General features: G+C 43.3%; 1 protein-coding gene across 1 annotated transcript in view; it reads right to left on the reverse strand.

The window, feature by feature from the left end:
- Positions 1 to 12,395, reverse strand: part of tshz3b (teashirt zinc finger homeobox 3b) — a 40,664-nt gene extending 28,269 nt beyond the window's left edge. The window contains exons 1-2 of the mRNA XM_016560720.1: positions 11,875 to 12,395; positions 11,157 to 11,513 (exon numbers count right to left, since the gene is read on the reverse strand). Of these exons, the coding sequence (XP_016416206.1) occupies positions 11,157 to 11,196 (40 nt within the window). The 5' untranslated portion in view covers positions 11,197 to 11,513; positions 11,875 to 12,395. The remainder of the gene's footprint in view (positions 1 to 11,156; positions 11,514 to 11,874) is intronic.
- Positions 12,396 to 12,786: the final 391 nt, after the last annotated feature.

Here is a 12,786-nt window from a genome sequence, read left to right on the forward strand (position 1 = left end):
ACTGCAACAATGGACAAATATATCAAGCATTGTTGAGCACTCAACTGCCACCACCAGAGAAGACAGGAATCTGACCAGCCCATGAACTGCAGGCACACAGCGAGAGTGCGCCGTTAACCGAATTATCAGATGCTTATAGATACTGTGAAAATATGATTCGGACAGATCTCATCTTACAGTCACAAAAGGGACGGAGGAAAACATGGAATAAATGTTTTCATTAACGCGGCCTGGGTGCGGACGACCATGTGCGATTTGAGCGCTCAGATATGTGTTTCTTTTTCTGCTTTCGTTAAAGGTCAGCTTCATTTCCTGCTAATGAAGCCCAGCTGTTCCCGCTCTTTTCGCGTCCATGACGACAATGGTCACCTCGTTCCTGAGGGGCTGTCGACAAAACTTTATGACCTCGATGAAAAAAAGTTTCAGCGCGGGGGGAGGAAAACAAAAATGAAGAAAAAAGTCAGGGTTACCTAGGTTACAGGGCCACGGTGATGACAAACAAAAACACTTTGCGTTTTGTTTTCAAGGCCACAATAAATCATGTCTCCTGCTATAAAACTGGAAAAAAGAGAGAGAGGGAGAGTGAGGGAGGGAGAGAGGGGTACTAGGAAAGGGAAGAAATAGAGCATACAAAAACAAAACAACCTATTCTCTCCATCCTGTTCTTGCTTTCCATCATGCCCCTATGTTTTTCGCATGTGCTCTCTCTCTCTTTCTCTCGCTGGAATGGGTTTGAAGCTCTCTTAACAGTTTGACCCTTTCAACCTCTCTTAGAAGGGTGCAGCTCAAAAGTGGGGTTTGTAGGGGCAGATGAAGCCCATAGGGCTTTATAAATGCAGACCGCTGAAACCCAAACGCTGGAGGAGTTTGTCATAGGGTGGGGCCTGTCATGAGTTGAGACACATTCTAGGTGCTGGAAAATTCATGAACAATGAATCCAAGTACACCCACCACGTCCAGCAACGAGCCTGCAAAGCAAAATAATTCATCAAACCCATTTCAACGCGGCCGAAAGCACGACGCATCTCACGTCAATGGTCGCGCAGTCCCCTAACGCAACAATGGACAAATATATAAAGCATTGTTGAGCACTCAACTGCCACTGCCAGAGACGACAGGAATCTGACCAGCCCGTGAACTGCAGGCACACAGCGAGAGCACGCCGTTAACCGAATTATCAGATGCTTATAGATACTGTGAAAATATGATTCGGACAGATCTCATCTTACGGTCAAAAAAGGGACAGAGGAAAACATGACAGAAATGTTTTCATTAACGCGGGAGGATCACGTGCGATTCGAGCACTCAGATATGCGTTTCTTTTTCTGCTTTCGTTAAAGGTCGGCTTCATTTCCTGCTAATGAAGTCCAGCTGTTCCCGCTCTTTTTGCATCCATGACAACAATGGTCACCTCATTCCTGATGGGCTGTCGACAAAACTTTACGACCTCGATGAGAAACGTTGTCAGCACGGGGGGAGGAAAACAAAAATGGAAAAAAAGTCAGGGTTACCCAGGTTACAGGGCCGTGGTGATGACAAACAAAAACACTTTGAGTTTTGTTTTCAAGCGCCGCCACCCCTAGTTTTATTTTTGCCCTTTCAGGCGTGAATAAAACGGGTAGCGAGTGGGTGAATGAGTGAGCAAAGGAGTTCGGCTCCTCTGGTATCTGTTAACGAACAGTGCAAGAGCTCAGCCCATCCATCAGAGGAAGCCCACGTCCTGCTCCGAGCTCTCTCTTGTTCCCTCTCTCTCTCTCTCTGAGCCCTGCTCAGGTTACAGCTTTACACGGCCAGTCTAAATAATATTCAAAATGATGAATGACATGGCCAGCCTCGTATCCATCATCAATTTCTTTTTTTAAGGAGCATCCATCTTCAGTAATGCTCCTTTGAATCATGGGAAAGCGAAAGAGCTCCGATTCACTCGTGCAGGCCCCTGGAGAGGCAGAAGGAGGGACAGGAGGAGGGAAGAGGGAGGGTAGGGGATGGCGGATTTGGGTTCTGACTGATACTTGACAGCTAGACGTGCGCACGGACGCGGTCTTCACGAGTCGGACGCATGTATGCTAACTTATCAAATTTACGACTTCCCTTGACCTAAAAAATAAATGCAAACTTCTGTAAGTACGACATTAAATAAAAAGAAAAGAAAATGCGCAAACATAAAAACAGAGGAATTCTGGGGAAAGATTTGAGTGGCATTGTTAGCGGACCTACTGGAGCCGTGTCTCCCACTCATCCGCCGTCCCCTCCCCTGGCTGTGCAGACCCCTCGGTGGCGTGGAGGCAGTGGCAATTCTCCGAGGGGGGGACAGTCCCTAACACTGGGCTCCTTGGCAAGGGCCTGTTTGATAAATGACACATGTCATTCTGTCAGGAGCGAAGGGTGGGTCCATGATGTATGACCGTGCTGAGGAGCTGGGGAAATCGACTGTTTGGCATGGAGCGCCTCTCTCTCTCTCGTTCTCTTTCACTCTCTCTGGTCCCGCTATCCGGGTTCAGGACGGCATCAAAAAGGCTGAAGTGTTATATCTGTGCGTGAGGGAGTCAGAGAACAGGCCAGCTTTTCTTTTTTTTTCTTGCCTATTGCTCCATCTCACTTTCTTTCTTTCATACTGTCCTTTTTTTTTTTTTAAAGGAAGAGGAAACAGGCCAACGAAGGAAAGTAAAAAAAACTATGTATGAGAAAGAAACAGACAAGTCCTAAAAAAACCTGGATCTGAGAGGGCAAGGGTATCAATCAAAGTCAAGTTCGGCAACAACGCGACTACTATTTCAAATAAAAACTACATACGGCAGACAAACGATCTCGGTGCAGAAACGAAACCCGAAACGGCTCGCCAACCGACCGACCAAAACTCTCTACTCATCCCTTCTCGTGTCTCCTCAAAGGCAGGCTTCAACTCACCCCTCCTTTACTGTAAAGATCGTCCTCTCTTTTTCCTTCCTCTATCTCATGCTCTTTTCTTTTTTAACACACTGGCAGTGGGGGCCTGACATCTGCAGAGTGCATTTAAAGAAAAAAATGTGTCAAGGAAGCGTGATCCCCCCTCCACCCTCTCTCTCTCTCTCTCTTTCATTAGCTCACTGGCAGGGTGGCACTTCTCAAGCTCATTACAGCCAGAGGATTTATGGTGCCGAACCCAATGGCGGAGAAAAGGCATCTGTCAATAATTGCAGGGAGCAGCACACACACATCTCGAGAAGCTTTGAAATCTCATTAGGTATGCAGTTATCAGGCATAAAGATCAAAAACATTACTCAACTCAGACAGAATCCTACCAAGAAACATTAATTAGCAACAGGCCCGCAGTATAAAATAAAACAGACTTCCTCTCTCGCTCAGCCTGCCTCCCTCACTCTGCCCCTCACACCTGCCTGCCTCTGCCAAGAACCGAAGCGACTAACCCGAGCAGGCAATGCGTACGAACACATTCAAACGCGGGAACGCAGAGGAAGGAAATGCCGGCACACAGGAAAATGCACATCATCGTACGTAAACACTCATATACGTCCGCCGAGGTCGCGTAGTCATGGACAAACATGCTCCTCTCCTCGGAGGGACTCCGGCAGAGTTAACAACATCCCCAACCCCTGTGCGGCGCATTCCCCTTGTCTTCCTCTGCCCTCATTAAATAAAACACAACGTGGAGGGAGGAGGGATAATTCCTAGCATCTGAGACTGATCAGGACATGAGAGAGCAGGAGTTTGTGAGCATTTGAGGGCCGCCCCCTCTAGTCGGGGTAGTGAGGAGAGAAGGAGGAAGAGGCCTGTCAGGCCGGAGAAGGATGTCAGAGCTCAGGCTGGCCCTGATTACTAGGGCCCCTCTCTCGCTCTCATTCTCTGCTGCTCTGCCTTTCATCACGGCACCGCCATCAAAAAGCAGCCTGCATGTCACACGCACACACACTGTGATAAAAAAGCGGCACAAGACTGATGGCTGTCAGTTTTCAGGCTCGGAGTGAAAGAGGAGGAGGGTGCTGAGACGAGTGGCTCAAGACCCCTGCCATTTCTGTGGAGGAATTGCACACACACACAGACTCAAGTGACACTCTGAACCAAACCAACAACCAGCCCCCTGCCAAAATCTTTACTGTCTAGTCCTCGCCCCCAAACTAACTCTCCCTCTGTGTAATTTTCTCAGCCTCCCTCGGCACATCCCCATCGCTCTTCGACATGACAGGGATTACTTCCACGCGCCCATATTTCACTGGACTACACTGGAACTCTCACAGTTGCGTGTAGCTGCCAGAGAGGACCGGCCTCACGGATACATGCACACAAAGAACTACAGTATCGCTCAGAGTGGAACAGAGCAGGAAGGCGGGACAACTCGAGCAGACGGAAAGAGCATGGACCGGATGATTCATTAGTACTGTGATACTCAGTGCCACCTCTGTGCAAGGCTAAGCTAATATCCCTCACAGTACCGGGCAGGGTAAAAATAACCGTCTACCACAGCCAGACACACAGATCCCAGAAAACCTCTTCATTTCCTGTCTCCTCCCAGATTTCCCCCCACCGGAAGCGGTGTGGGCCACGGTAGCAGCAAATCATGCAGCGCTCCCAAGAATCTTGACCAATCGCCAGCGTGAAACAGCAACAAGTAGACTGGGAGGTGTATTCTGGGTATCACAGCATAATCGGTAGGATTCCGTGTTCATTGTTGATCGGTAAAATAAACAAGAAGCAGCTAGATGAGCATAAGGATCTGATCAACACTTGCTGCGGTACATTCTCTCTGTGGGAACTGCTTTGTAAAACATGTTCAACTATCACGGTGCATGTAGTTCCAACTCTCTCAACAACAGAGGAAATCATCAACAAACTACAGCGCACAACCATCTGAACTAAAACTATTTAAACTTTTCATCAACTCAAAACACACAGAAACCTCCAAGGGGAACATAAACATTTAGACATGTTTATTTTTCTTGTACTTTTTGACATGTAAATGGCAGATAAGCTACTCAAAATGTTTAGTTTAAATGTCACTAACAACGCTTAATTTATTTTCAATTTGTGTGACTTTCTCAACTGTGAGAAAAAAAAATCTGACTAGTCAAAACTAGAATGATGCACTTTTTTCATTTTATTCTTTAAAATATAAATAGATTCATGTTTAAGCGGAATCAAATGAAAATGCATAATAAACCCATAAGCCAGGGAGCAAATTTAAACAATGTGTCAAATTTAACGAACACTAAAGTCGTGATAGATGCTAATCTCTATGTATTTTTTTTAATGTCCAGTGAATTCCGCACAGTTATTTCAAACCACATATTTTATCGGTGTTTAGAGCTTCACATTACTGTGTGCAAATTACAGCATTTTAAACAATCCATTGAATTAGGAATGAAAAATATATTTCTATGTTTTAGTATAGGGCTGAAATAGCACAATTCTAACTAATAAAATAATCATAAACAAAAACAAAAACAAAAGTTAACAGTTAGGGATTCACGTTGTGCACGGAGAACCTCCATTAACAAAATTACTTTAAATTAGTGAAAAACACATTTGAGAAAAAAATAAAATGTAATGTATAACAATGTACTTACATTATATTTTATATTACATTCTTGTAATGCAAGCATTTTCTATTTTGCTAAACAATATGAACTAACAGCAGGCGAGCGATTACGGTCAGCATTAAACTTAAAATGTGTCTGGCATTTAGATCACTCTAAGCGAAAAAGAAATGGAGGGAAATTTACTTGATCAAAACAATATTCACTTTTAAACAGTGCATTTAAGTAAGGCCTTACATCTTAAATACATTGCATGTAATGGGATTTTAACATAAACAGTAACTTTTACTGATTTACTAAAAATAATGAATGTCCCTTACATTACTAAATTACAGGAAAAAAGCATTACTATATTTAGATTATGGTCAATACGGTCAGAGGAGTAAATTTGTTTTTGCAACAAAAAAAACATCTACCTTTTTAACTGTTTTCGAGGATCAGTATTTTTGCATCAGAGGAGAAAATTTGTTTTTGCAAAAAAAAAACATCTACCTTTTTAACTGTTTTCGAGGATCAGTATTTTTGCCTATTTCAGCTGTCCTGCTGCTTTCAAACTCTGAAATCACTTTATATTGTAACCTTTATATTACAAACCATTTTTGCACACAGCATGTAGCATAACTGCTGGATGAGAGCAGTGTCCATGATGCAGAATATCTGATCGATGATAAAAAAAAAATAAAAAATAAAAAAATCAACAGATAAATCGATTGTAAAAATAGTTGTTAGCTGAAGTGTTTGTAAAAAGCAAGTCACACACAAACAATGGAATCGACCTGCACTCTCATTAACCCTGCTGCAGTCACCATTCATCGTCATATCTTCACCAAACAATCTCTGGAAAAGAAGGGATGAAAAGAAAGGAAGAGTGAGAGAGAAACAGAGAAGGAGAGAAAGAGAGATAGTAAGGGGGTAGAAAGGGGGGAAAATGAGGGAAGGATGCAGCCTTGTGAGCCAATTTAAGAAATAAGTGCTGATGCATCAGCTATTGACTGTGTGAACGCTCCTGATAACGCTCAAGGCGAAACTGTGAGGGAAATGACAGCATCAACCGCCTGCAATAAACTGCAGCCCGCGAGACCAAGGGAGCCCTAATTGACAGCTGTCAAGCTAATGGGAGCCATGACGGAAGATTCGGGAAAAAAATTCTGTTTATCAACCATCAACCCTGGTGTGGATCTACAGGGAGGAGAACTTGCCCTCCCTCCCTTCTCTCTCTCTCTATCTCTCTCCCTCTGTTTGGCTGTTAGGTTATTCAGCTTTTTCCCTTAACCACCATCCTTCTTTCCTTCGTTCTTTCTCTCTTTCTCTTCATTCCTGTGCTTTTTCCCCGCCTCTTCTGCTCTTAACCCTTCTCATTGTTGCTCACTTCTTACACAGGGCCAAATGCTGTCCTCTGTCCAGCCACTGTGTAAATAAACGCAAGGAAAAATCTGCGACTACAATAACTCATAATTTCAGTGTAACAATATATCCAACCGGCAAAGTAAAAAGCCGCTCCCTCTCCTACTAAAATGACCATCTAGTTATAACAAAATATTACATCCATAATGCTGTCAGATAAGGAAAACTGATACAGAAATACTCAAATCCCTATAAAAGAGCTGCAGATGGTATTTAATTAGATCTCCTGTTAGATTTGAAGATTTTACTCTCACGGTTATTACATGCATAACATTTAGATTAAAATTCTATCCGTCTGGATTTGCATTAGTATGCACACTTTTGATTAATAATTTTGTGAATTAAATAATTGTATATATTAAACAAAAAAAATCCATTCATTTGAGAAGCAAAATGTAATTCTAGACAGTGGTGTACATGACATAATTTTATTTTTTCTTAATAATGCATATGATTATCATGACTAGGTTTTAATAAGGATAATTAACATAATCAAGTCACCATGATGTTTCATTATAATTTAAGTAATTAAATTGCAGCAGGGGACGAAAAAAAATCTTGAACCAAAGTGGACGACTTTTAATTTGCAAAGAAGTCAAAAGACATTACACATACACAGAAAAAAAAAACTTGAAAACTTCAGTGGCGCCAACTATTATAATATTCTTTCTGAGACTTTGTCTAACCCTACGTGCTCCATATAAGCATACGTGTGGGTGATGATTATGTGCATGTGACCGTATTTACGAGCCCACCGGTGTTCCCCATATGATCTCACGTATCCAACGCTCCACTCCCTCGCCGGAACAGGCTTTGAGTTTGATTAATCATTGCTCCCTGTCTGCAATCAATCAAACACACACGAAATCACAGAAATCAGCTCCTTTCCTCAACTGCAATCCATCTCAGCGCAGCCTCCGTTATATTCGTCACAAACCAAATATTTTTATAAATCATATTTAGCCGCTCTAAACACAATGCTGAGAGTTAGCATTTATTCTAACGCAGATGAGATAAACTAACTTTAAACACGCTATGAACGCTATCATAATGACCGATATCAACATAATTTGTCTTCATACATCAAATACGCTCGGTTCAAACCCGTCAACATGGAGACTGTAAGTTTAGGTATTGAGGGTACGTGGATGTTTCCATCAACGGTGTGCTTTAGATATTAAAATACGAGACGGACAAAGAGATGGCTGGGGGGAAAAAAAAGTTTGATGTTCTCTTCGACTCCCCAAAACAATTGATATGTTTGGTCTGGCAAAAGCTTTGAAGCCTGTGAACAAAAACACGGTGTGTGCGCTGCATTGCCTGCGTCTGAATGGGTGTTTTTTTTTTTTTTTGGCGGGGGGGTGAATCACCCTTGCTAGACAGAGAGGGCTGTGTCTGTCTGTTAAAAAAGAGCGATAGATAGAGTAGACTGAACAAATGGATAGCAGGCAGTTTTCCCCACTATTAAAAAAAAAAAAAATCACGACAAAGGTGTGCATGAGCCCGTGACGCACTTCCACCCCGTTCCTTTCACAACACGATTTTTCTGCGCCTTTTGATTCTGTTTTGTCACCTCGCCGCTATTATTGCTCTTAGTCTCTTGACCATTAAAAGCGCTCTATTCCAGCCAACATGATTACCCAGGTACCCCGGCCCATTTGTCACCTGCAGCAGCAAATTGAGTTAGTGCACCAACTAAAGGCATGGAGGACTGTGTAATATCAACTTGATTACATCAAACTAGCTGCAAACCTAATTGGGCTGGATGACAGTGTGCGGAGCTTGTCATCTCCAATCATTAGGCCTGTCAGGAATCCATCAGCTTTACAGCTAATTAGGTGAACACTAATGAAGCTGGCAAAACAACTTTTCTTTTTCTATGGCTGAGCGGGCTTTCCAGACTTGGTGGGAGGAGGGAGGTAGGGAGAAACAGAACGAGGGAGCAAGAAAAAGAGAGACAGAAAATGTGAGGGAGGGCAAAATTTTCTCATGCAAAGCTCAAGGTTGCAGGGGACTGGATTTCCCAAAGTTCCTAATCAAGGCCCATCATCTGCCATCTTTCCTTTGCTCTTTCCATCACGACGGCGCAATCAATTTGTCATCACTCTTTGTATGCCACAGTGCAGTCGTCAACCTTATAACTTGCAGCTGTGAGGGCTGCTGGGAGGGAGGGAGGGATGGAGTGAGAAGAAGAGGGAGAGACGAAGGGGAGGGGAAAAAAGAAAAAAAAATATCACAGGAAGTTGCCTCGTTTAAAGAGAGAAAAAAAGGCTCTCAGCCTGCTCTTGTATTTGTCTTCATCCGCTCATCAAAGGCATAAATGCCTGATTTTTTCACTCTCTCACTCCTCTGAAATGAGAAGCCTCTCAGTCACCCTTGTTCCCCTCCTCCCTCCTTCCCTCTACCTCTGTGCGTCCATTAGGCAAAAGCATTTTGATAAAGTAAAGCACAAGCCTATCATATTGGGAGAGGAGGGGAGGGGGGACAAAATGAGAGCACTCACTCTGCCAACTTCTGATTGACCATTAGAGCTATTGATGAATGTGGCTGTCAAAGGAGAGACAATTAAATCAAATATGAAACGAAGTTGTTTTGACGGGTCAGACTGATGGAGCAAACCATTCTTCCGTCTACAGATTAGGTTATTAGTTTTGTGTATGTGTGTGCGTGTGTGTTTTTGTAGGACTGTAGGTGTGCCCTCTATCGGACCGTTCATGAGTGTATCGCACTCCAATGATATTCGTATGCGTGCAAGAGCGTCAGTGTTGATCAAACAGTATGGATCTGTTCTGTATGACGTATGCATAAACACTACTGTATGCAGCTGTTGAATCTGATTGTCAATAGTCTGCCTATTTTTATTTAGATAGGATCTTCACCTGAAAAGGTTTAAGCGGTAAATATTTAGCCATCTATCGTACACTAACAGTCTGTAATTCGTCCATGAATAAACAAAGACTTCTTGTGTCTCCAAGCAAAGTTTAGACAAAGATTCAAAAATCACAAGACGTACGTATTCTAGTTTTTATCACAACAGTGACTGGTTAAAAAAGTGGCTACAATGTAGGCCTGAAAAGACATTAGCAACAGATAAGCTGACAGATTTCTATTTTTGGTTTTTTGACTAAATAATTTTTCCTTGTTACAAATTTGTCAACTAATCAACTAACAATCACAATGTCATAAGGTATGTTATTTTTAGACAGTTCGTTAAAAAATGAAGCAAACAAGTTTTAGATGTCGCCTATCGTCGATCAGGCGGTCTGTTTTTCATGTTCCTCGTGTTAGTGGTCTTTGAGCAGCGGAAGTAAATGTGGCCTATGTGAAAAAAAGTAGAAAAGCGGCAATTAAATATGTTTTAATGGGCGGTTGTCAGAGCAGACGTGACGTCACGGGGTTGTGGCGTTGCCATGGCGAGTGATTTATTGATGTTTATCAGGAATGAATAGATCAAAGAGCATCCGGGTGACAGGCAATCAATCGGCCGTCAAATCAAAGATGGCAACTGTCCATTAACGGCTCTTCTTAAGACCCCTCGTGCGTCGGCTACAAAATAATCTTTGAGTCTTTCCCAGAAAACGGAGAGGAGGGATAAAAAAGAAAATAAAGTTGGCTTTTTGTGATCAAATGTTTTCGCACAAAAAGCCCAAAAACAACGAAGGCGAGCATCAAAGAGAGTCATGACAGTCAGCTGACACCCAAGCCATTTTTTCCTGCGCTTCTTTATAGATCTCTAATTCATGGAGTCAATATCTACGCCCTACGAGGAAAGAGAGCGGTGTAAAAGAGAGAACAATCAAAAGACTTACAGACTCGACTCAGCTTCAGCTGCATGAGGACTGACCAAAGTACGAAAACTACACGAGTAAAATAGTCAGTATTCACAGGAATAAAGTTCAACACTGTTATTCTTATTAAGCCAGTCGACTATTGTCCTTAAAAGAATTGTGGCCTCAAATGATTTTCTACAGTATCATGACAAACTTAATAAAAAGACAACCTTTCAAAAAAAACACAAAAAACTTTTTATTCGTATACACATCATTTCGCTAAGTAAAGGAGCAATGGATAATTCCAGATCATTTCACACACACACACACACACACACACTCTCTCTCTCACACACACACACACACACACACACTCACACACGTTCAGCGTTGCTATGAAAATAGCGCAAAAAAATACAAATACAGAGGTGAAGAAGAAGAAGAGCCGTACCTGCCGAGCGCCGGGGCGCTTGCTGTTTCCTCCGCGGCATGTTTCTCTTTCAGGTTTTTTTTTTTTTTCAGGAGCCCCTGAGATCCCGAGAGCTGCTCCGCTTCTGCTCTGATACACGGCACCTGGGGCGCTTTCACACGCCTGACATGTATCGGCAGTGTTCAAACCAAAAAATCAGACGGCAAGATCTGAAGAGGATGAAGACGAAGCGGGATTGTCCCCCTCTTTCCTCTTTCTCTTTCCCCCCGCGCGTCTTTTGGATATGACGGAGAGTCGAGCCGTTACAGTGGGGAGGAAAACCGCTCGTGCCTCAGTGCGATTCTCTCTCACTCCGCGCTGGAAGCTGCAACAGGCAAGCTTAAAGGAAAACGAAATGATCGCGTCACTCAAAGTCGGCAAACAGAGGCAAACATCAAGCACTGTCATATTAACTCCTTCCATCTCGAATGTGTTAGCTAGCTCATGTCATGTGGGTAGGCATATGTCTCTCTCTCTCTATCTCTCTCCCTACCGCAGCCAACCCCAATGCACTCTAATAGTAAAAGTAGCAGCTCACAAACACAACACTATAGAAATGCAATGACTGACACTTACATATGTGCATTTCAAATCGGCAGGCTGAGTTAATGTTTTTGTTTAAGCGTAAAAACGCTTGCAAGGCAGGCAGCAGTCGCCTTTATTAATGGTTCACGAAGGCAAAGAGCAAAGCTTTACTTACTCGGTGGCTTGAATAAACGTGTTATCCATGAGGAATCCGGTCCGAGTAATCGCATACAATTTGAAAAGCCCAAAAAAAAAAATCGCGTAGCTGTCGCCGATAGCTTTCTGTGAAAATTCCAAAGACTCCAAGTGCCCACCGCCTTTCAAACGTCCATCTCTTTTATAATAAACAAACCGCGGTAAAGACAAAAAGCTTGAAAGAGGAGATGGACGGACTTGTCGCCCGCGCGCTGCCTCTTTTGCTTATTTTGTCCGCGCGCGTTGGGAATCCGCTGAGAGAATCGATGCGATAGGTGTTTGATTGGGTATTCCTGCTTGTAATAACGCACATCAGAAGGAGGGGATGGACTCGGGCTGCGCCTCAGCTGCTGCTGCTGCAAGAGCATGGATCACTGAGCTATTGCCAAACACTTTCTTGGCCGCTAATAGCACTTTTTAGCCTTCTTTGTGGGGCTCATAGCAGGTATTTAAAAACAGCAACGGGCGAAGCAGACGCGTCTTCCTCTCGCGCTCTCCAGTAATGTCACTTTCGAAAATCCGTTATCAAACGCTTTCTTCACAGAATGGACTTTTAAAAACGGTAAGATCAAAATTTCCCAGATATGTCCATCATCATGGCAGCTACTACTAAAAAAAAAAAAACAGTGTTATAAAGAGAGAGGTTTTTCTTTTTCGTTTTTGCAAGCGTAAAGTGTGAACTCTTTGTAGTGGAGAAAGGGCGAAGTTGTCCGTCTTGGATGAGAGGGGGAGATGGGAACTGTGTCCTCTCTGTTTACTATCTGAGGGTGAGTTGTCAGACACTGCCTCTTCCACTAAAGTCCGCGTCTTCGCCTCGCGATCGTGCTGTCTCCTCTCACATCTGACCGCAAAGGGAACCGCATCGAGCCCTCGGAAGGGGGCAATTGGGAGT

This window comes from Sinocyclocheilus rhinocerous, unplaced genomic scaffold (assembly GCF_001515625.1).
Source record: "Sinocyclocheilus rhinocerous isolate Xijiao unplaced genomic scaffold, SAMN03320098_v1.1 scaffold18, whole genome shotgun sequence".
Classification (NCBI taxonomy): Eukaryota; Metazoa; Chordata; class Actinopteri; order Cypriniformes; family Cyprinidae; genus Sinocyclocheilus; species Sinocyclocheilus rhinocerous.